We start from the raw sequence: 23,042 nt of genomic DNA on the forward strand, positions 1-23,042 counted from the left end.
ATGTCCACCTTGGCACAACCCACACTTCATCACTGTCACTGCTTGAGGTTGAGGAGTCAATTGAAGAGATTTCACTGCTTTTGTCATTGACGACATTTGAGTGCTTATATCCGCCAATTGGGCTTCTATTGCTGTCACTCTTTCCGCATCTTTGGTAGCACCAAATGTATCTCCTACCTTCTCAGCTGCTCTTCTTGGATTATGCCAATTCCTTTGATTATTGGCCAACCTTTGAAACAAGGCTCTCACTTCATCATGTGTTAAATCATCCAAGTTCCCATTCGAGCCTGCCGTGACTAGTCCCGTACCTTCATTGTTGAGCCCCTTGTAGAATTTCAAAAGGTCATGCCCCGGAGCTAAACCATGACTTGGGCATTTCCTTAGCATCTCTGTGAATCTCTTCCATGCTTCTGCGAAAGACTCATCATACTTCTGTCGGAATGAGGTGATCTCCTCTCTCAACTTCTCGATCTTCATTGGGGAGTTATATTCCAAAAGGAACAATGTCTTCAGCTCTTGGAATGTTGCTATGTTGTAGCCCGGTAATGAATCATACCACCCTCTTGCTTTCTCCCTCAATGAGAACGGAAACAATGCCCTCTTAATCCGATGGTGCTCCACATTTGGAGGTCTATGAGAGTTGGTAAGCTCATAAAAGGCATTGAGGTGACTCACCGGATCTTCATCATCCCGTCCGTGGAAAAGATTTCCTCCGCTCACCAAACTAATGTAGTGAGGTGGAATGTTGACGTTATCATTTGCATAAGCGAACTCCCCCGGGTACTCAATTCCCGATCTAAGAGTGTCGCCAAACCTTCCCACAGGTGGTGGTATCTCATTGTTATTCTCTGCCATTGATTCAGTATCCGACTCTTGATCTCTTTCTGCACTTAACCTAAAGAGTGAGTTACTTCTGATTGGACTCGGATAGTCCGGAAAAATCTCAAACTCTGAACCTCTGACCCTTCTTCTTCTTTGATAACAGAGTAGTCCAAACGGTGGTGTACCCTGTGACCATGTGTGCATTCACTGTTTTTTTAATTATTTTTAAAACCTGCGCAACAGAAAATACACCAAGCACAAACACACTATATTTCCTTATTACCGAAAGCGAGACCTCTCGACAACTTCGGGGTAAGTTCTATAAACAGTGTGTGCTTAAGTGAAACTAAAAAAAAACTAAACCATCTAACCTAAACTAAGAGTTAGAAAAATGTCACCTTGAAAATATACTCATTCGTCTTCAAGTCCAGACGTGGTAGATGGCTAACACCTCCCAAGACAATGAATGAGTACCTACAAAAATAAAAAGAAAGATCAAATAAAACATAAAACACAAGCTAGAAGTTAAACAATCTATTGCCTTCCCCGGCAACGGCGCCAAAACTTGGTGTGTAATTTTCAGGTCTTTCACAACAAAATAATTTTGCACTCAAGTTCAAATAATTAACCCAAATATTACCACTTCACTGCAAGATTACAGCTTCGTGTGTAGTAATTTAAGGTGTCGATCCACAGGGAAGGAAATATTATTTAACTCTAAAACATAGAAAACACATACTAAGAGGTTTTTAATTTGAAGACTTTGATTTCTAGATTATGCAAAAACAAATAGAAGAACTAAGACAAGTAAGACGATTTAAGAGAAGAACATGTTACTCCAAACACTCGTGGATAAAACAATGATTTATTCTTATATCCAACTTTATCTTATGACTTACGGGACTTTACAAACAATTCACGATGCTAGCACTGAACATGCTTGACATACAAGAGTTCAAGAATAGTTGAACACATATTCTAAAAACTTATCTTCATTAATCTAAAAATCCTATGGATGCGCGAGAATCAGAGATCAACTACTATTAGCACATGAAATCCATTATCAAATTATCATTTGAACAAATCTAATTGATAATTCATTACCACAATGATCCAACTTATTCAAAGTTAAAGAGACATTCAAATAAGCCTAAAGATCTACTACAAAAGGTGCACCAAGAGTAATAGATTCAAACAATAAAATCGTGATAATGACGATCATAAGATAAAGAAGAACATAGTATAAATCAAACAATTAATTTATCCATCTACATGTTTGGAGCAACACTAAGATTTCAAGCCACTCATTGTCAAACTAGGGGCAATACAAAATGGAAGAAAAACCCTTTTAACCATAGAGCTTGAAGAAATAGCAGCTTTGACTTGGACTCTTATTCTTCTATCAATTTCTTTCTCCCTCACAACCACACGTCACTTTCTATTCACTATCTTCTCCCAATGCCCAACTCTCTAGTGTCGTCTCCTCCCCCCAGCACCGTCTACCTTTCTGCCTCAATTCCGTTTTCTTTTCTAATTCCCGTCCAAAAACCGTCACAAAACTGCTCTTGTAGTTAGAATCGAACAGACCCAGCCGGGTGAATTTTGAAACTGAAAAATCACCTGGCCGGGTGATAGAAATTCGACCCTTGCTGGACTCTCGCTGCCTTCTGAATCTCACCCGGCCGGGTGGAATAATAACTCCACAAAATCACCCGGCCGGGTGACTGAAATTCTTCCCCGTCTGGACTCCTTATGTGTTCCGAATCACACCCGGCCACTGAGAGGAATTTTGTGATGTGGACTGCTGTTATCTCTGGTTATGTGAGGCTGCAGAGATGTGAGGATGCTTTTGCGTTGTTTCGTGAGTATGCACCAGTGGATGCGACGACTCCAGATGGGGTGATCCTCATCAGCATGCTTGTTACATGTGCTGTGCAAGCTGGAGTTGATCTGTATTAGTTGGTTGAAGTGCTGTTTCATTGAGCTGAGAAGAGGTGGTAAATTCTTGAGAGTTACTGAATTGGTTGCTTTGAATCTGGTTCTGAGGTTGATCCAAATAATTTGGAACATTTACAAAGCTGTCCCAGTTAAGTTGTTTTCCATAAAGGTTCGAGCTTTCGCCTCCATTATTCTGATGTGGTTGGTTTTGAATGGTGAATTGACTCTACAAATTCATGGAAAATAGGTAGCACTTGGGGAAAAATATTGAAAATATGCTTCGCATCAAAGATGAAGCCGGAAGCTCAACAGCGAGGTCTCCCCCACGCCGAGGTGAGCATACGACGGTTGGCCAGAGGATCGAGACAAGGCACACAATGCGCGATACTCGAACCCACATTCAGTTACAAGAAGACCTAATCAACCACATGTGGGCGAAATTCGGCAACGAGTAGTGTTTTTTTAATTTTTAGTATTTTAATTGTGCAATTTTTAATTTTTAGGATTTTAATTATGTCGTTTTTATTTTATTTGTCATTTGTAATTTTATTTAGGTTTTTTTAATGAATTTTATTATTATGGAAATGTTATTGTTTAATTGAATTTTAAATTGATTGTGCTCGTCCTTGCGGAAGAGCACAGCTGTGGGTGTTGTGCTCTTGCCAGAGAGCAGACAGAAAAAGTGGGGCCGGACCCACAACCGTGCCGCTGGCAAGAGAGCACGGTTGTGGATGCTCTAAGAGCATCTGCAACGGTGAGGAGGACGGCGTTCGTCCGTCTGTCCGTGCCAGCGGCACGGAGACGCTGTCCGCCGCTACGCTCGGGCCGCTGGCACGGCGCTGCTCGATGCGTCGAGCACGTCCGTGCCATCGAGCAGGTGACGTGGCTGGCGCTGATTGGGCAACGGCATAGCCGTTGCATTTGAATTTTTTTTTAAATCGATTTTTATTTAAAAAATCGATTAAAAATAAAAAAAAAATATTTTCCCACTTCCCAAAAAAATTGTATTTGTTTTCTACCCACTTTCATTTTTTTCATTTTTTCCCCCAAAAAAACACATTTTCATCTATAAATACCCCACTTTCACACCCAAAAATTCACACCACACTACACAATTATCATCTACATTCTCTCATTTCCATTCTCATCTACATTCTCTCATCTCCATTCTCAATCTTTCTTTCACTCCTACAACATAACAATGTCCGGCGACGGCGATCACCCTCTGGGCTCCCACGGTTGGAACCCCGATTGGTTCGGTTCACAACCGTTTCCTAGTCCGGAAACGGAATTTTCGGCCCCTCCTCAAACCCAAAGTTCGGGAGTTCCAGGTTGCTACCGGCCTTACCTGATCGACGACCAAGATGCCCCCGAAGGGCTATACGGGTGGACACCCGAGCCTAGAGCGAGGTCGACCACCCCCTCCCAAACTCCGACTCCTCCTACTCGCGGTGTCCGCACACCGCACACTCCGGCGGAGATGGAGCAATTGTTCAAAGTGTTCTTATCAATCTCCGAAGATCCGGAGGTTGGCACGAACCAATCCGGCGATCACTATTGGTGGAGCATCTGTCGCCGGTACAATGAAAATCGGCCGGCGGGAATAATCGAGCGCAACGAGAGTATGGTGCGCAACGCCATCTACCGAGCCAACGAAGAAATCCAAAAGTTCCAGGGGTATTACCTCCAGGAAGAGCGGTAGGCGGGGAGCGGCCGGAGCAAGGTCGACGGCATCACTGCCGCGATGAACACCTACCAATCCATGAACTACAAGCCGTTCAAGTACCTCAACATTTGGTAGGAGAAGCGGTCGCATCCGAAGTATAGGGGAGGCGAAACATCCTCCTATAGCGGCTCCTCCAAACAGTCAAGGTCGGTATCCCTATCCGACGCCGGCTCCGAAGACGTGGTTAGCCAACTCGCCAGAGCTAACTTGGGTAGCCCCGACGCCGGCCCAAGCGGTTCCCAATGCCGACCGCAAGGAAGGAAGAAGGCGGCGGCCAACCACCGTCGCGCCGCGACTCCATCCGGCGATGCTCCCGAACCCGCTCCCGTTCCCGTGCCCTACGCGTCACCTCCACCCCCACCAACTCGTTGTGGGGGATTTTGGCCCAACTCAATATGGCCGATAGGTCAACTATGACCCCGCGCAACTTCGATCGCACGAGACCATGATATTGGGCCTCCAAAAACTATTGAGGGTAGTGCCGCCGGATGAGTAGTGTTCCACGGGGATATTTTTAGCTTTAATTATGTAATTTTTAATTTTTAGGATTTTAATTATGTAAATTTTATTTTTTAGGATTTTAATTATGTCTTTTTTATTTTATTTATAATTTGTAATATTAGTTCGATTTTTTAATGAATTTTATTATTATGAAAATGTTTTTATTTAAATTGAATAATAGAATGGTGGGTGTTGTGCTCTTGCCTAAGAACAGACAGAAAAAAGTGGGGCCGGGCCCACAACCGTGCTCGTTGGCAAGAGCACGGTTGTGGGTGCTCTAACCCTCAGCTTGGTACTATTAGCTGGTTTGCTGGAGGATGATAGTAATTTTTATAACCAACCTACTAAGAATTCTTGGGCCAATTATCATACACGAATTGAGTTTACTCAAGGTTAGAAGACATCTAAAAAAATTCAATATATTTCCTCATAGATAAGCGTGTTCTAAGTTGTCTTTCTTCTTGTTGGAGAAACAAAATGGACAAAATATAGCAGTGTTTTGGGATTGGGGAGCTCATAAATGCAGTCTTAATAAAAATGTCTGTCTACATACTGGGAAATAAATTTTTCTCAACTTTTTTCCTGTTCATAATAGTCTGATAATTATTTTTTCGTGTAAGTATTCAAACTTATAGTATAAGTTTGTCCCAATACTTTAGGCTTGCCAATTATATCAATGTATTCTCCAAATAATTTTTGCTTAGACATTTATTTCCAGAAGAAGGGTGTACAATTTAAAAGCAATATTATGATTAATACTAATTTAAAAAGTAAGAGTAAAAAGCTAGTGTGATGCAGATATTTTTGAATAATCTTTGGATACTTTGATTGGTTCGACATCAATCCCTTGCTCCTCCCGTCAAGATTTCCATTATTCATTATGCCCTTTAAGCTAAGTGCCCTATGATTATTCACTATTCTATCTCTCTCCACAATGCACATACAAAGTGAAATTAAGGAGGGAAGCCCCTGGTTTTACCATTGAAAATTTTCCTTTTTAATTCCCAAACAAATACTGGAGTGGTAGTATTCATACCTACAATTATATCATTGAGTATTATTTGTCTTCAAGGATTGACATTTTCCTATATTCCCTTCAATGCTCGCCAGATTTCCAATCAAAATCAGTTGAATGTATCCATATACTTGATGCAATATACAGGAGGGAATGATTAACTAACTGTGGAATCACCTGTACACAGAGAGAGAGAGCAATGACTGTATTTTATGTTTACTAGGACAGGAGAGGTACAGTATTTTATTTTTCATTTTCTCACAAACCACAAATAATACAGGGCAGGGCTTAAACAGTTCGGTGAAAAATAGGAAGTCCTTAAAAAAGAAGCTGAAAATATGAGGAGAAGACAATAATTAAAGTGAAATTTTTTCAAGACTTAACTAAAATTCACCTAATGACCTAAAACCTAAGATCCATAGTGCACCTTGAGAAGAAATGTTCCATATTCTGCAGGAGACATTATCATGGGCAGATACTACCATTGGTTTGGAAATGCTTCTCGGTAGTTTGCCTCTTCAGCCGTTGTCAACTGTCGGATAGTAGCATCTCTTGCATTAGTGTTCAGTAACCTCTGAGCCAATCTGTCTTTAGAAGTTTCTTTCTTTTTCAGCATTGATGCCAGCGTTTGTTTCTTTCTTCTACTAGAAATTCTGGATCCATTACTTATTTCCCTGTCTTCACCTACATAATAGGATCTTGAGGTTGAAGCAATTGCAGCATCTCGCAGCATAGCTTCGTTGTGTTCCCGAACTTCTGCAAGCTTTGCTCTCTTTAAGGCCCGCTTGTCTACTTCTCTCTGTTTTGCATCTTCTTTGTCCCTCTCCCGAACATTCTGTACAGCTTGCTTTAATAGCTGGTGCACCACATTACTGTCAGCATTTCGACTTGATTCTTCTGGTTGGATTTGGTCGACTGCCTCTTCTGTTGAGGAGCTCTCCTTAATTGAATTTCCTTCATCGTCTCTAGGGATGATGGGTCCATGAAATGGGCAAACTCTCAAATCTTTTCTTTGACAAAGTGCACCATTCTTCAAAGGAGCTCTACACGGTTGGATTTCGAGAGGCTTTTCTTCGTAAACAGATGCCCGCATGCTCAGTTCTGCAATTTTCTCAGCCGGTATAACTGCATCCTGGTCGACCCTACCCCAGTGACCTTCAACATCCAGTCCCCTTTGGTTAGCCATAACATTCTCGTTTGGTCCCCAGCGGTCCAGGAAAGATCCCCAGTTAAGAACTGGAGCTTCAGCCAAAAGCTCACTTCGTACAGGATCTTTGTTACTTTCACTACTCCAAGCATTTCTTTTCTCAGTTACATTCGACAATTTTTTAGCTCGTTTTACATCTCTTGTACTATTAGCTGTTGATGTACTGGGTGCTTCGGGAGTTTTAGAAAAGCTTGGACCTGCTTCTCCTTTGTCAAATTGTTCTACAGTGCCTTCTTCCCAAATAACTTCTTCATCTTCAGCATTTGCAATTTTACGAAGCTCACATCCGGATTCTTCACATTTTCTTTTTATTGATTGAATGAGATTTCTTATATCTATGAGATTTTTCAAAGCAGAATCCCTGAAACTGTGATCGGCCACTTCCACTCTTATAAGAACAGAAATCCACTCCTGCACTGCAGCGAGATGCTTAGTGACTAGAACCTTGTAGAATTCCCTCAGAGCATCAATAACAACTTCATTTTCACTGTCCACTTGGACTTTTTTCGCCTCTCTCAAAGAATCAAGACGGATCTGATGCAGTTCTGAATTATAAAACTCTTCCATCTCTTCATTATCTACAGGATCAAACTGCATGTCATCGTCCTTCATCCTAAGAATTCCTAGACACTCATCAATTTCATCAATATTGGCATGTATCTCCTCTTTTATTGATGAGAAATTTGCTTTCAAAGATTCAAATTTCTTCAGTAAGATATCTCTTGTTCTCATTTCCCTCTCCCTTCTCTCTTGTTGTATACGGGCTGCATTAGCCTGAAGGTTAGGAAACTGGAAACGAAGGGTATTCTTGAGATAGTCGTAACCTAATCTGAGTTGTCGATAATGAATTCCAAACGAATCATTCCACTTCTCTAAGAACTCGATTGCCTTTGAGCGAAGAAGAGATGCAATAGAGGCAGGAGGAGGAAGCGGATGGTTTCTTCTAAAACCAATACTTAAGCTAAGGAATAGATCCAGGTTCTCAACAAGAAGACTTCTGAAAAGCTTTGAGCGCATGAAAAGCTCATCTACTATGAGAAGTGCAAGATAACGTACCTATATTCATCAAATGAAATTAAGTAGTAACATACATATCACTAGTGAATATAGAAAACAAAGACATGGGGATAATATACAAAATTGAGGGTCCAGCTACAAACTTTAATGCAAAATGTTCTCAGAGAGCATATACACAATTTTCTAAAAGAGGTAATGAAACAAAGAAACTATGGTAGTACTAAAATAAGCATTCATTAGAAAATAAGCCAATTGTTCTAGCATAAAATTGAATGCATCAAGCAAAACATGTTTTCTGATAAATTCCAACGAAGTGGAATTAACAAATATCATATGAATATATTACAACTACCACAAAGAAATTCCTACATGCCGAGAGCTAATTTTAATCAAGCATAAAAACTTAACCGAAGAACTCCAAATTTAATCCATGAACGCAGAAAACCCAATTCTCTAAAAAAACGTCAGAAACACAGCAGAAATAACTGATAACATCTAAAATTAATAATCGCGCAGAGTAGTACCTGAGAATGGTTGCGCTTCATGAGAGACATTAGGGTTTGGGAGGCGCAACGGAGCTCCGAGTCGGAATTACGCACCACGAATTTGATCGCCTTGAGGAGGCGCGGATCCACCTCCGCCGCAGTAGAGTCAACGGCTCTCTCTATCAACGCCGCCGCCTTCTCCCTCTCATCCGCCATCACGGCGTCGCGATTTGGGCTTTCTAGTTAGTTTATCGTTATTTTTTTCCCTGGCGGTATCTGATTTTGTGCATTTTTCATGAAATCTCATGTAATTTAATATCTACCGCTTTGGTTAAGTTTCCAGCTTCATCTGACGATAATATCCTTGGCCACCGTTCGTTCAATTAGGGATAAGCCATGGTGATTCATGTAATTTACTTTAACAAGCTTACCATTTTATTATGAAATGTTTTAAGAGTAATTTCAATTTCTATATAATTTGTTATTATAGTAATTGAATAACAAAATGGTTCCATGGTCTAGTGGTTAGGACATTGGACTCTGAATCCAGTAACCCGAGTTCAAGTCTCGGTGGAACCTTATTTTTAATTTATTTATTTATTTATTTTTGGCCCTCAATTTTTTCTCGTATTTTATCATGGTTCAATCGTCTTTTATTTATTTATATCCAAATCGTCCCCAAAAACCCGCCTTTTAGTCGAGAAAACCCCCAATCCAGTCGCTCTCACCATTTTTCATTATCATAACTGATACAGGAGAGATGGGAGAAGAAAGCTCGAACGCTGCAAAACGGCCTCAAATCGAAGAGACGGTTCTACAAATTCTTAAAGCGTCGGAGTTGGAGACGGTCACTGAGTTCGGCGTGCGTTGCGCCGCCGCCGAGCAGCTAGGCTTCGACCTCTCCGGTTTAGACCACCGTCTGCTCGTTAGGCAGCTGGTCGATTCCTTCCTGCTATCCACGGCAGCGGAGATTCTTCGGACCAATTCATTCAATAGGATTCCTGACGGCAGTGGCAGCGATAAAGGCGCTGTTCATCGCGTCCAGCAGCGGCGGACGGATGTTGATGCTGTATCGGGGGCGAATTACGATGGAAAGATTATCTGTAAGGTTAGAATTGTTTTTGATGAAACAATTTGATACTACCATAATATTTCGTGCTTACTTTTCTCAAGTGAAATTTGAAAGATAGTGTATATCTGAACAATTCTCGATGATTTAAATTAATTGAAATTGTTGCACCTTTCCAATATTCTTGGTGGCAATCAAAACGAAACAAGAAAACCTTTGGGTAAAAATGGATATTGAAATGCTTATTATTCACTGAAAACCAAGGAGCAAGTTTTATCCTCGATTATCTAGTGGAAGCTAAAATCATGACTGTTCTTTTTAATAATCTTGGTTTGAGAATTGAGAAGAAACCTTATAAAATTTGTAGATAGTCATCTCTGCAGTATGTAGTTTATAGGTTAAAATATGTGGTCAAGTCAATGCAATCTGGTTTGGTGTCTACGTAGTAAACTCATCCACTGTCATGCTCCAAATATTTATAAGTGTTATGCTTACTTCGTTGGTATTCTATATTTTTGGTCATTTGCAGTTATCAGACAATAGGAGGGTAACAGTTCATGACTTTATGGGGGCAACTGTGATCTCAATACGTGATTTCTATGTACAAAATGGAAATTTGCTTCCTGTAAGAGGTGAGGATTTCCATTAGCAATCAATTTACTGGGGTGGTGTAGAACTTATTTCAAACTGAAGTTTTGCATTAAGCTCAACAACTGTGAATTTTCTACGACTTCATTGTATTGTTTATTGCATCTACCTTTTTGCATTTTTGGCTTCTTTATTGTTAGCAATTCTGTATTGTTAAGAAGAAAAAGAACTGATTAGTATTCGAAATCAGAATATTGAAGAGTTGAGACTGGGGCCCTCTTCACTACCTTAGTCCAAAACTTTGAATTATTGGTTCTTGGGAGAGGGACATCTATCAAGATTTTCATTCTTGCAGTAACTGATTCAGAAAAAGTTTCCTTGGAAAAAAAAACTAACTCAGAGTTCTGAATTATTTTGTGCTGTATTAAGTTCAAAAAATTTGAGACTAAGATTTTATTCAATATATGTATATATACTATATAAATTGTGAAGAACGATTTTGAAGAGTTTCCTTGGAAAAAAAACTAACTCAGAGTTCTGATGTAACTGAAGGCGAAGAGAGTTTTTAAAATTACTTTGATGATTTAGTACACAAAACATAAAAAAGGATGCAAAAATTGAAGCTAGTAAGCATGCACTTCATGAATTATATTTCCTAAATAGCAAGTGCAAAGGGTGATAAAAAATAGGCTTTCTATGTTTGGCAGACGGTTGTGGATGTCATTTAAATCTACTTGTTTGTATGCATAATAATGTACAAGCACTATATTTTTTTCCATTGAACCAAGTTCTTATTTTCTTTTATAATAGCTCAAGCTCTCGCCTTTATTCAGCTATTATCATCACCTCAATACAGCTTATTTAGTTTTCCTCAAATTCAGTGACAGATTTAGCGCAGGCTTGTTGGCTTTTTAGTTCTAGTCAGTGCGTCCCTTTACGCTTCCACTCCCCCCTCTCTCTTGGACAAAATTTATACACTTACCTATTGCTCACATGACAAGTAAAAGAAGAGGAAATAGAATGTTCTTGAAGTATCTTTAGAACAGCAGTGTTTTAGCACTTAGATCACACCTCCACATTTCTGGTATCATGGCTGGTGAACCTCGCCCATGAACATGGAGTAAGCATTCTGCTGATTTAAGCTAATTGGTTAAATCAGTCTAGCTTTGAGTTGTTTCTCCAATACTTAGGCTTTTCCCTTTACAGTTTACATCTTGGTTGGTTTTACTGTACGGTTTATATTGATACAGTTACTTGCATGTTATGAGCTTAGGTGGAAGCTCAGGAATAAGCTTGACATCTTCGCAATGGTCATCCTTCAGGAGTAGTGTTCCTTCAGTAGAGGAGGCCATTGTTAGAATGCAATCGCGGTTGAGGTGAGGCTCTTTTTTTCATCTTGTTCTTCTCTCCCCCCAGCCCTCCACAGGGAACTTGATAAAGTAAATGTTTTATTGCAAAACACTTCTTGCTTGGCTTAGACATAAAGCCATGCAAAAATGGAGAAAGGATTGATTTTTCTGCGTTCTTTTTTCTCCTTTTTCGCAGCCAAAAATTCAGATATATGTCATCGTGAATCCAATAAATATGCATTGTTAAGTCTTACAAATCCTACTGAATATTTAGTCAAGAAACTTCATCAAGATAGTATTACAATTTACAAGTGAAAGACCTAGGGCCATAGTTTTTCCTTTTCATTTTTGCAGTATTTCTTTGTTCCCTTTTCTCTTCTTTTTCAGAGGACAATCAAATATAGTAGTTTGACATGGTACTGGAAGCTTTTTGTCCTGTGTTTATGCAATCCAATTCCATTTAAATATTCTCACAGTGAGTCTGGAGATGTTACAAGTCAAAGTGAAGCAGACATGACAAATCAATTTACCGAGTTTGCTAGTGAGAAAAGCCAAACTGCAGTAGGTGTTTCTAATTTGGCAAGTTCTACTCACCTTCCTGGCAAGAGGAAACGGAATCAAAGTGAACCAGACATGAGAAGTTCAGCATCAGACCCTGCCGAAAAAGGTCCAGCACGGACGGCAATTTCTAATTTGGTAAGCACCGTTCGACCCCATAACAATAGAGAACGGAGTGAGGTTGATACATCTAATGCATTAGTTGCCTCCATCTCTCAAGAGCATATTCTTGCGGAGAAAGCACATGAAACACCAGGTACTTGTGGAACAACTTCTACTTTCAGCTATCAAGAACAGATTCTTGCCAGTAGAACTGAAGTGGCCTCTCAAAACTCTACTCTGGTGCCTCCACTTCCTAATCAACTTGATAGCACTGCTGCACTTTCTCCAAATGATAGTGTTAGTCAAATGCACTCACATCATACATCTATTGCAATTCCTCCTGATCAGCTGATCCCAATACAGCCTGTTCGTTTTGATGGAAGAAATTACCATTCCTGGAAGATTCAAATGGAGATGCTCCTAACTCAGTTGAGCATAGCATATGTGCTTTCTGAGCGATGCCCCAATATATCTTTGAACCCAGAAGCTAGTTTTGAAGAGATGGTCGGAGCCAAGGCTGCCATGCAAAGGTGGATTACTGATGATTACTTGTGCCGCAATAATATATTGAATTCTTTATGTGACAGTCTTTTTCAATTATACTCACAAAAAAGCTCATCAGCTGGTGAGCTCTGGGAAGAACTTAAAGCAGTGTACAATGAAGATTTTGGAAACCCAAGGTCACAAATCAACAAATATATTAATTTTCGAATGGTTGATGGGGTATCAATTTTTGATCAGATCCAAGAACTGCACAAAATTGTTGATTCCATTATTGCTTCTGGAACATGGATAGATGAATACTTCCATATAAGTGTTATAGTCAGCAAGCTCCCACCTTCATGGAAGGAACTTCGCCTTAAACTGATGCAAGAGGAGTTTTTAACTCTTAATATGCTGATGCATCGTCTTCGGGTCGAAGCAGATTCTCACAACTTCTTCAACAAAGAAGCAAACTGTAAGAAGAGTCGTCATGTTACAGAGCCAAAGCTTGACCAGAGACATAGAATGAAGAAAGATGAAAACAAAAGAGCATGCTTTACTTGTGGCAAGGAGGGGCACATCAGTAAGTACTGTCCTGAAAGGAAGTTAGAACCCTGCGATAAGAGCAAGGGCAAGGAGAACGGATTCCTCTCCTCATGCACAGGCGCCAAAATGGATGCTGCAGATAAAAGAGCTTGCTTTATATGTGGCAAGGATGGGCACGTTAGCATAAATTGTCGAAATAGGAAGTTAGAACCTTGTGCTAAGAGCAACGGTGAGGTAAACGGATCTCTGTCTCCACCTACAGGCTCCAAAAGGGATGATGCAGCAAAACCAAAGTAAATCAACTCTACTTCCGTTGCTTTTCATGGGCGTGTCCCTGTAATCACACACTTCGAAAAGACTCCTTCATGTAATTTCTGAGGGATAATGCACTATAATTGGGGGTTGATGGTGACCATTTCCAAACCTATACTTTTGGAAGCCATTTCGACCAGTTCTTTTAGGGTAAAACACTGCAAGCTGTTGTATCAAATTTGTTAGTTTCTCATGATAATATGTTTTACCTCTTAGTTTGAAAACTGTATAACTTACACATAATGGATAAACTTGCTATGCAGGTGGCTGGTGCTTCCCTTTCGGGAATCGGTTGCAAATTTGTAAAAGACATGTACTTACTGTGCAGTAAGTATTCTGGTCTTGCTTAGTAGGAAGTGGTGAGTGTGAATGGTGAATCATAGGAAGTGTTAGTTTTCTGTCTTGAAGTACTTCTTTTGTGTTCTTGATACTAGCCTGACTTTTTTTTCTTTATTAGTTTGATCATTAATCGATATGGTATAAATTTTGTAATCTCAGTTGTTGGGATCAAACATGCTGTCCGAATACTGGAAATATTTATTTATACCTAATTCTGAAGTTGGTATGATGGTTTTCAGTAAATAATTCAATATAGACTCCTTAGCAATTCTGCCTTCCGTCTCCCATGGTTGGTTCTCATTTCTTTACTCTCAGATATTAAATGGTTTGAGTATAATATCAAATTGTAAAGGTGTAGTTCATCTAGCCTCGCAAAGCACGATACCTTCTTCTACAATTATATCTAGTACTACTATTGAATTGAGATGGGAAGAAACAATAATTTGACAATGATAATTAAATGAGATGAAACATCAGCCACTCATTTTTATTAAATGAGTGGTCCAGATTTTGCCACACAAAAAATATTTTTAGATTAATTTATTATGAAAGGGCAGAAGGGTAATTTCATATTTTAATTAGGGGATTCTGGTGAGGGTGCTGGTGTATGTCGGCTTCGTGATGTCGGCTTCGACAATGGTGGCTTCCAGCGCTTTCAGCGCGCTCCCGATCTCTGCAAAGAGCTCCGGCCGATCGACGCCTTGATCTGCTCCGATCCGTCTTCAATCTGATCGATGATCACCTCGTCGATCTCGCTCGGCACGCCGCTGCTGATTTTGCTCGCCTCCTTCGTCCTCTGCCGCTGCTCCTTCACGTGATCCACCACGTGCCCCAATAGCGCCGCCTTGTCCATCTACATTGATCAGAATCAGTCAATTTAGTGAGAATTTTGATTCGATTTTAATTTGATTTTGATTTTGATTTTGATTTGATTCGAGAGAGAGGGAAAAATACCTTTTCGAATTTGGGGATGAGTTTGCGAAGAGTGGAGAGCTGAGCGTTGATTCTGTCTCTGCGGCGTTTCTCGACTTCGCTATGGCTTCTGGAGGCGGAAGTGGAGGCGGGAGGGAGGAGCCACAGCGGTTCGTCGGTGTGATTGAGGATTGGCCAGTAGCAATTTTCCATTGACACGCTTCAAATCGTTGCTGGAGATCGTCTCCGACGAGATCTGCAACAAGGCGAGCTCGTGCGCGCTGAAGCTGCTGATGCAGATGCTGGAGGCGTCGAAGAAGTCGAGGCTGAAGGCGATCACAGCCGGTGCGATCTGCATGTTGGTGGAACTGCGACCAGAATCGAGCAGATCTAAATGCGAGAGGATTATGCAATCGATCAATTTTGCTTTTGTTACAGTGTTTGTCAGTTGTTGACATTTGATATATAAGCTGGTGACACTATGATAACTATGGTGCATATCGTGTCAACGGCACATACATGTCATGTCAACTACGGTACATATCGTGTCAACTATACATACAAGCCATGTCAACTGTGTTACAAGCCATGTCAACTACACGTACAACCATGTCAATTGCACATAGAAACCATGTCAACAACAATTATAAGTCATGTCAACTAGACATACAAGCCATGTCAACAATCCGACACATTAAAACACAAAATGACACTTATACCCCCGTGTTGACATAATGTGATAGCTGTTGACATTTAGTTAATCTTGTGGATTAGTGGCTGATATTGCATCTCATTTCTCAATTTAGCTAAATAATCTTAAACTAACAGGACCATATATATATATATATATATATATATATATATATATATATATATATATATATTCCTCTGCCAATCAATTAGATAAGAGTCGGAGCTGGTCATAGGCATTAGTCGACCAAAGCTGGTGTTGTCGTCTGATTTGAAAGACGAATAGGTCCCCAGATAATCAAGATTTGCAAATGTATGATCAATCAACGCAACCTAGGATGAAGGGATTTGTTCCAATCTAAACACAAAGAGGCTGTTGTAGTACAAAAAGAATTCTTGTGTTAGATACAAACATTAATGGTTTAGGAATTATACCTTTGAAGTCACAATGACGATTGCTAGTAGTGTCCTTTCCTCGAGTCGTACTTCTAACTTAGTGTCGACGTGATATTTTAAATGTTGTGCAGACAACTGCTAACATAGTGGAGTTAGGAGTAGAGAGGAAAACAAAAAACTACTTTTAGTAAACAAAAGTGCCAAGTTTTTACCCTACAATTTAAGAGTATCTCCAATTGCAAAAGACACCATTTTATATGCAAGTTTGAAGTCACATGGCTGATTGATGTTAAGCTTATTCATTTGAAAGTAAGTGAAAAGGGGTTAAGTTGAGGTTACAAGAGTTACCAATAAATAAGTGGGGTGGAGATCGCCATTTTTTTCGCAATTTTAGAAGTAAGTTTATTTTCTACTTCAGTGTTTTGTAGTACTTTTTCGATCCTAACTAAATTGAGTTGTATTTTTTTAACGATATCTTAATTAAGTTGAGTCATTTCAGTTTTTTGACAGAAAACAAAACATTTAACCACTCCTACTTTATTTCATCGCCTAGTTTACTCGCTCTTATCTCATACTACCTCCGTCTCCCAAATATTGTCCCACTTTGACCCGGCACGGGTTTTAAAAAATGTAATGGAAAGTGAGTTGAAAAAATTAGTGGATTGTGGGTGCTACTTTTATATATTAGTTTTATAATAAAATGTGAGTAGGAATGAGTTAGTGGAATATGGGTCCACTACCAAAAATGGTAAAAAGTGAAATGGGACAAACTTTGGGGGACAGACGGAAATGGAAAAATGGGACAAACTTTCAGGGACGGAGGTAGTACTACTTTATTCTTCTCTTCTATTTAATTTATTTTATTTTTATTCAATCCATTCAACACAATTTCTTAACATTCGTACTCAAAAGTTTTGCATCAATTTAGTTAGGACGGAGGAAGTATTTGATATTGAGATATTAGTCCCTCAAATCATAAATTTTGACCAAAATTTGGTATTTCTCATAAACATTAAAGTTGGTCGCAAAAATCATGAACTTAGATTTTGTAATGAATTTCCCACAAAATCAGTTTTGTTTCGCAATCAAATCACAACCAAAATTAAATTTAGCTAAAATTTATAATTTTAATTTTTATAATATATTTAAAAATTTATAGTACTGTTTTTTATTTAAATTTTAATTTTTACTTTATAATACTAGTTTAGAAGAAAGAGAGAAAGAAGATTTGACATAAAGTGATTGAAAAGTGAAGTGAAAAATATTATTCCAGGCACTCAAACTATAAGAAAGATAGAGAAATATCATATCAAGTACCTAGATATGAAAGTCCAAAAATGACATCCATGTCTTTGAGGGCATTTTTGGTACAAAATTGTGATGAATAGTGAAAAAGTACCATGAATGTTATTACACTTTAATCTAGGGTCTACCAATGATATTTTTAAAGATTAGGGACAGCTTGCGTGCGAAACGCATAATTCAGGGACCATTTGCATAGTTCACTCGATATGTATAGATTTATGTAACCCACCAATTTATCAAGTTAAGCGACTGATATCTAATTACAGCATACGTAACGTTGCGGGCCGGACCGCATTTGGGTATCTGCCCGCGGCTTCGCGCGTTGGAGGGTGCATTTTTCCAACCTGGGCAGCGCCCAGGGTCCGTCCTGGCCCGATGATGGAGCTTCCGGTGTTGTGACCCGTTGCTTCTCGACCGGTGTTGGAAGGGGTTCGGGCATTTGGAAGAGGAAGAAGAGGGAGGAGAAGAGGAAGAAGAGGAGAGGGGCGACGAAGCTCTCATTTTGATTTTCTAATTTTTATTTTTTTGCATTTTTTTATGTTCTAATTTTTATTTTTTTTAGTTTATAATTTATTATTTTAAAATTATAAATGAATTTCTCGTGTTATAATTGTTCAACGTTTTCAATTTTTACAAGTAAAATAGGTTGAAATTGTGAATAGAGCAATTTAATAGTTGTAGCATGGGATGAGGCCTGCATGGTTAAAGGAGTTGTGGCCTGAGACTCAAATTTTGGGGAATGATGACGTGAAGGGGACTTGAGGCCTAAATCCGGGCCGGGTTGTGGATGCTCTTACACAAATCTAGATAATTTCATCTTTACCAAACAACAATGAAAAAATCTTACCACATATACTTTGACACGAAACCACATTTCTTATCTTGTTTAGATATCTTTTTATATCTTATCATTCTTATCAAACGGATCATTATAACACATGTTAAATTTAATAACGGCTACTTAAAAAAATCCCAAAGGACTTAGAAAATAATTTACACTATAATCACAAGTGTAACAGATACTTTTTGACAATTTACAGATAATAGCTTGAGTTTAATAGTAAAAGGTAGAGAAATAGGGAAAGCAAAAATTAATTGTTTGTTCACGCGTATTTTTAGCCGATGAAGATTAGTAGTAAAACGCATGTACAGTATTTGGGGTGTGAATAAAATCACACTTTTCATGTGTACTATTTACCATCATCTATTCACGCGTTTACCATAAGCATATGTCCATGTTTTAGAAATTTGGGGACAAAAGATGCAAATGATCAATTTAAGGACTTTTAGTAGGACTATATTTTACAGTTTCACTAACAAATTAATTAAGGCATGCTTTAATTTAAACCCATAATCGACTCGACCAAATTTCTAATTTTTATTCACCCACCGATGGTGTGTCACTTTAATTTTACTTTTTCATTGATGGTATACTATACATCTCATGTTATGTTAGTGCGTAATGTTTGACTTCGATTTTACTTGCCAGTAGATGATACATATCTCACATGAAATGCATTAATAACTTACTAGTATTAAGTAATTTATTGCTATTTGTTTTGATGAATTAATTAATATTAAGTTTATTTGACAAACTTGTTATTTAAATAATTAATCTTATAATCATTCATCACACATCCCATCTCAGTTTCTCTTTTTATTTTTCCCGACTATATATAACAAAATGCATATCAATAATTGCATTTAAAGATTTACTACTATTTTACTAATATTTGCAAGATGGCCTACCCCACAATAGTTGACCCCAATATTACACACGTCTTAAAAAAACGTTTATATTGCATTCTTTTATTAACACGACTTTCACATTCTTTTTCACAAGCAAGTACTGCAGGTTACTGACAGAGGTCTTTAACATTATCTTTATCTTTTTCAGACCAAAATAAATGGAAATCAACTGTTTTTCTTGCATGGTAAAAGTATGCAAACCATCAACACAGAAACCCTTACAAACTTGCTGCTTCAACATTTGAAGTAAGATTATTGACCAAGCAACGAACGCAGCATACGCATACAGCATTTCATCCAATATTCGGGATCAGACGACTAGACTTTCACTCATGCGAGTTCAGGCAAATGCGTCATGACAATCATATGCTTAACTAGATTTGAATCTTCGTATCTCAACTAGATTAGAGCATGTACAAAACTTGGAACACAATAAAATAATCAAAATCAGATATACAGCTTCCAAAAACCCAAAAAGAAGAAAATAAATGAGAATGACATCTAAAGTCGATAGGTTTGATTAATCTTGCGACTTATGACTCGGCTAAATATGTATAAAACTATAAGCAACTACACATTTGCTACCCTAGAGAGTCAAAAGAAAGTTTTCTTCCCCTATTTCTAGCATTGACTGCTGTATATCAAAATCTCTTCGAAAGCTTTGTATAATGATACACTGCATATTATGGCAACTAACTTAATTTGTTCAAAGCCATAAATATTACCCAAGAGGTAACTGATGGGGAGAGTTGGATCTCCGGGAAAACGCTTCAACCAGCTTCTCCTTAGTTAGCTGTTCGGATCCATGGGATTTGACAGTGAATGTGTGGAACACTCGCTCACTCCCTGTAGCTATTTTTGCATCGATGATAGTTGCCTGTGCATCATTGATTGCTTGGATGACTCTTGATGCTGGATGGGTATTCAACGGGCAGCTAACCCTAACAGTGACTTCTTCACGGTCAGCTTCGATGTTGATGCTCGAAGCCAGCAGGTTTTGTGTTTCTCTATTAGAATTAACTTCTGAAACTGATGCTTCTCTTGATATGCTGCCAAGTCTTTCTCTCTCGGACTCCATGTCATTCAGCTTCTTCTGCAGTTCAGTTATGTAAGCAATAGCATCTCCAAGTAGGGAAGCTTTGTCCATCTTAGAGATATTCGGTACAACAGCTCGTAGAGCGTAGAAGCGCTGGTTCAGCTTCTCTCTTCGCTGTCTTTCTGCCTCTACATGATTGAGGGGTTCTTCTCTTCCATTAGCAGGCTTCCTACCACGCTTCCTCGGCCGCTTGTCTTCTAATCGGCCTGTAGCCTCTTCCTTGCATGGAGCCTCAACATCTGAAAGCTCAGACTCGAGACTTTGTGGATGTGAGGTTAAAGGCCTTGAGGTTGCTCCAGTAAAATCTATCTGCATTTGAGCTGGCTTTTGATGCTGAAAATTATTAATCATGAACTCTTCTCTATTCCCGTTGACAATCTCAGCACGTTTTTTGGCTGGAGTCTGAGGACTGTAAACCTCTACTGCATTCCCTAGCTTAACATTACTATACTGTGTCCACGTAGCACCATGAAAACCATTGCGGTTGTTAGCAAATGGTAGCTTGTTCCTGTTTCCACTTGAGTCCCAGGTCCTTTCTTGTACTTCTGGTTTCCTATTGGAAACATTTTCCCTAAATTGCACATGACTGGAATTTAAGTCCTGCCCGAAAATCTTGGGAACAATTTCTGGTTGGATACCAATAGCCAAGTTAGGAATGGGGCCCTTCGTATCTTTTTTGTCCGTTACTGACGTCACAGCTGCAGCTTGCTTGGACCTGAGGAGTGAAGAAAACGACGAAAAGGAAGATCCCACCACCTTGACTAGCTCCATACTTTCCAGGATACATCTGACAGACCCTAATTCAACCACCCCAACATCAGTTGGGATCAAAACCATAGTTTGCATGCCAGCCGACTTTGCAAGGAATGACCTAACACAATAATCAACCGATGACTTCAATGCATCCGACAACCAGACATGTTTGCTGGATCCAAAACACCTCCCCGGGCCTCCTACACTCCTAGGGAAGGAAAAATACATTGATGCTAGGAAGAACATCTCAGTGTCAGTTACCTTATCCAATCCAAATGCATAATTCTCCTCATCGCCTCCTCCAAACAAAGTATGCAGCCTCTGGAGAACCCTTTTCCTCATTGTCTGCTGAGATTCATCCTCGAGTCTCATTTTGAGAATTCGAGTAACCTCAGATTCCTCATCCTCACGAGGCTCTCGACAACACCCATCGCCCCATCCTAACATCAAGTCCCCAGACTTGGACCTAGAGAGCTGCCAGAAAACTGCATAATTCCAACAAAAATTGGAAGAATTTGGGCGCTCAACAAGATCTGAGAGCTTATTCTGCAAATTGCCATCATTCCCCATCGCCATTAACGAGCACTCAGCAGAAACTGAGCTCGACATCAAGTAATCAAAAGCCTTAGTTCCCAAAACTGCCGCCGCCATCGCCTTTTCCTCATTACTCCAACCAACAACCCCCATGTCAATTTCTAAACCTAATTCTCAATGGTTGTTCAGCTTCAGAAACCCAAATAATTGAGGAAAACACAAAAATAAAGTAGTTCCTGATTGAAAATTTCCAAATTAGGGTTACGAAACTCATCTCACAAACCAACCCAACACCATACCATCACAGAAATTCAACCTCTACTCTTAAAATCCCAATAAGCCGCAGTTCTTAATCTCAGATCTCGAACACAAGGTATCTACAGAAACATGCATGTCCAGAAACAAAGGGATAAATATGATTATAATGTAAAACATGAAATTTGGGAATAATATTAGTAATCGAGAATCCACGAAGAGCAGAAATTGAAAGAAATCACTCACCAGTATCTCGAGCTCAACCACTTTGGGATAAAGTATGTAGTGCTGTGACAGTAAATCAGAAAAAAAAAATCAGAAGCAAAAACAAAAAGCATTTGTCGTCTCATTTGGAGAGCAGAAGAAGATATGTTAGTTTTTTGTGTCTTGTGTTTCTAATTTTTCTTGCCCAATTTACTGCATGTGTTCGGATTTGAGGTCTTCAGAATAGTGAAAAAGTAACCATGGTTAATGCGTGTGTGTGAGAGAGAGAGAGTGCAGTCGGCGACAATTTATTTTTTCTTTTCATTTCTCCCCTTCTTCATTGAAATAAGAATTTATCATTTTTTTAATCAATATGTTTTACATGAATTAATTACATAATGATTTAAGGATCTCTTTGCTTTTTGCTAGTTTGCATTGCGCAACACACATCTGTCATCCGACAGACGAAGCTCGCCGGTGGAGCATTTTAATAGCGGTTTGGCAAGCCCCCCACTCATGGTCCATGGAGAAGACACAAGGTCGTGAAGCTTTGCTAGAGTTCGTCCCTTTTTTTGAGGTGAGAAATTGGGTTTGTCGTTTTTTCAAAGTGAGAGACGGTTGAGAAGTGAGAACTGAGGCGTCACAGTTCTATATTTTATAAATTTATTAAGGATTGGATTATATCGAATATTAATGTACAAGGACTTACTAAAATAAAAAAAAAATATTAGAACCTACTGAAATAAACAATCAAAGTACAATGATTTAAAGATGTGTTTTTGCCTATTTTATGTAATATAGTTTGTCATTGTGAATATTCGTACTTTCTCATATGTGGATAGCTGAAAATCACAAAGATGATGTGATTATGTGAATGAGGAACCACCAATTGCGAGAGATGTAGATTTGCAAAATGATTGAATTGTAGTGTACCTTAATCTTCTAGATATATAAATAAGAGTGCTGCGTCAAGATTATAACATTAAACTTGCTTTTTCACTATGACATACTCTCTCTGTCCCATTAGAATTGACACGTTTTTCTTTTCGAATTGTCCCATTAAAAATGAAACATTTTTCTAAAATGGAAAC

The 23,042-nt window shown here is 39.0% G+C and overlaps 3 protein-coding genes, 2 non-coding genes and 1 pseudogene across 6 annotated transcripts; 3 read left to right on the forward strand and 3 right to left on the reverse strand.

The window, feature by feature from the left end:
* Positions 1-358: 358 nt before the first annotated feature.
* LOC121801718 lies at positions 359-465 on the forward strand. The gene has a single exon (XR_006050654.1). It is a non-coding gene; the product is annotated as a small nucleolar RNA R71 (small nucleolar RNA).
* Positions 466-5,928: 5,463 nt separating this feature from the next.
* On the reverse strand, positions 5,929-8,998 carry LOC121798836 (UV-stimulated scaffold protein A homolog). 2 transcript variants are annotated; one of them, XR_006050099.1, is made up of 3 exons: positions 8,751-8,998; positions 6,430-8,265; positions 5,929-6,179 (listed from the first exon to the last, which is right to left on the reverse strand). XR_006050099.1 is itself a non-coding variant. In XM_042198046.1 (2 exons), exons 1-2 carry the CDS (start codon positions 8,925-8,927, stop codon positions 6,481-6,483), a joined length of 1,962 nt encoding a protein of 653 aa, XP_042053980.1. In that variant the 5' UTR covers positions 8,928-8,998; the 3' UTR covers positions 6,237-6,480. The 2 variants fall into 2 exon arrangements, 1 of the variants encoding a protein (XP_042053980.1); XM_042198046.1 differs by lacking the exon at positions 5,929-6,179 and having other exon boundaries at positions 6,237-8,265.
* A 220-nt stretch (positions 8,999-9,218) lies between these two features.
* Positions 9,219-9,290, forward strand: TRNAQ-CUG. The gene has a single exon. It is a non-coding gene; the product is annotated as a tRNA-Gln (tRNA).
* Positions 9,291-9,396: 106 nt separating this feature from the next.
* On the forward strand, positions 9,397-14,283 carry LOC121798837. Its single transcript, XM_042198047.1, has 5 exons — positions 9,397-9,819; positions 10,310-10,412; positions 11,642-11,744; positions 12,194-13,868; positions 13,982-14,283. The coding sequence occupies exons 1-4, from the start codon at positions 9,472-9,474 to the stop codon at positions 13,701-13,703; spliced, it is 2,064 nt and encodes a 687-aa protein (XP_042053981.1). The 5' UTR covers positions 9,397-9,471; the 3' UTR covers positions 13,704-13,868; positions 13,982-14,283.
* A 352-nt stretch (positions 14,284-14,635) lies between these two features.
* LOC121800722 lies at positions 14,636-15,182 on the reverse strand (annotated as a pseudogene).
* Positions 15,183-19,513: 4,331 nt separating this feature from the next.
* Positions 19,514-22,161, reverse strand: LOC121798838 (transcription factor MTB1-like). Its single transcript, XM_042198048.1, has 2 exons — positions 21,994-22,161; positions 19,514-21,869 (listed from the first exon to the last, which is right to left on the reverse strand). Exon 2 carries the CDS (start codon positions 21,643-21,645, stop codon positions 19,831-19,833), a length of 1,815 nt encoding a protein of 604 aa, XP_042053982.1. The 5' UTR covers positions 21,646-21,869; positions 21,994-22,161; the 3' UTR covers positions 19,514-19,830.
* Between the last annotated feature and the right edge of the window lie 881 nt (positions 22,162-23,042).

Source organism: Salvia splendens, chromosome 4, assembly GCF_004379255.2.
Source record: "Salvia splendens isolate huo1 chromosome 4, SspV2, whole genome shotgun sequence".
In the NCBI taxonomy this organism is placed as follows: Eukaryota; Viridiplantae; Streptophyta; class Magnoliopsida; order Lamiales; family Lamiaceae; genus Salvia; species Salvia splendens.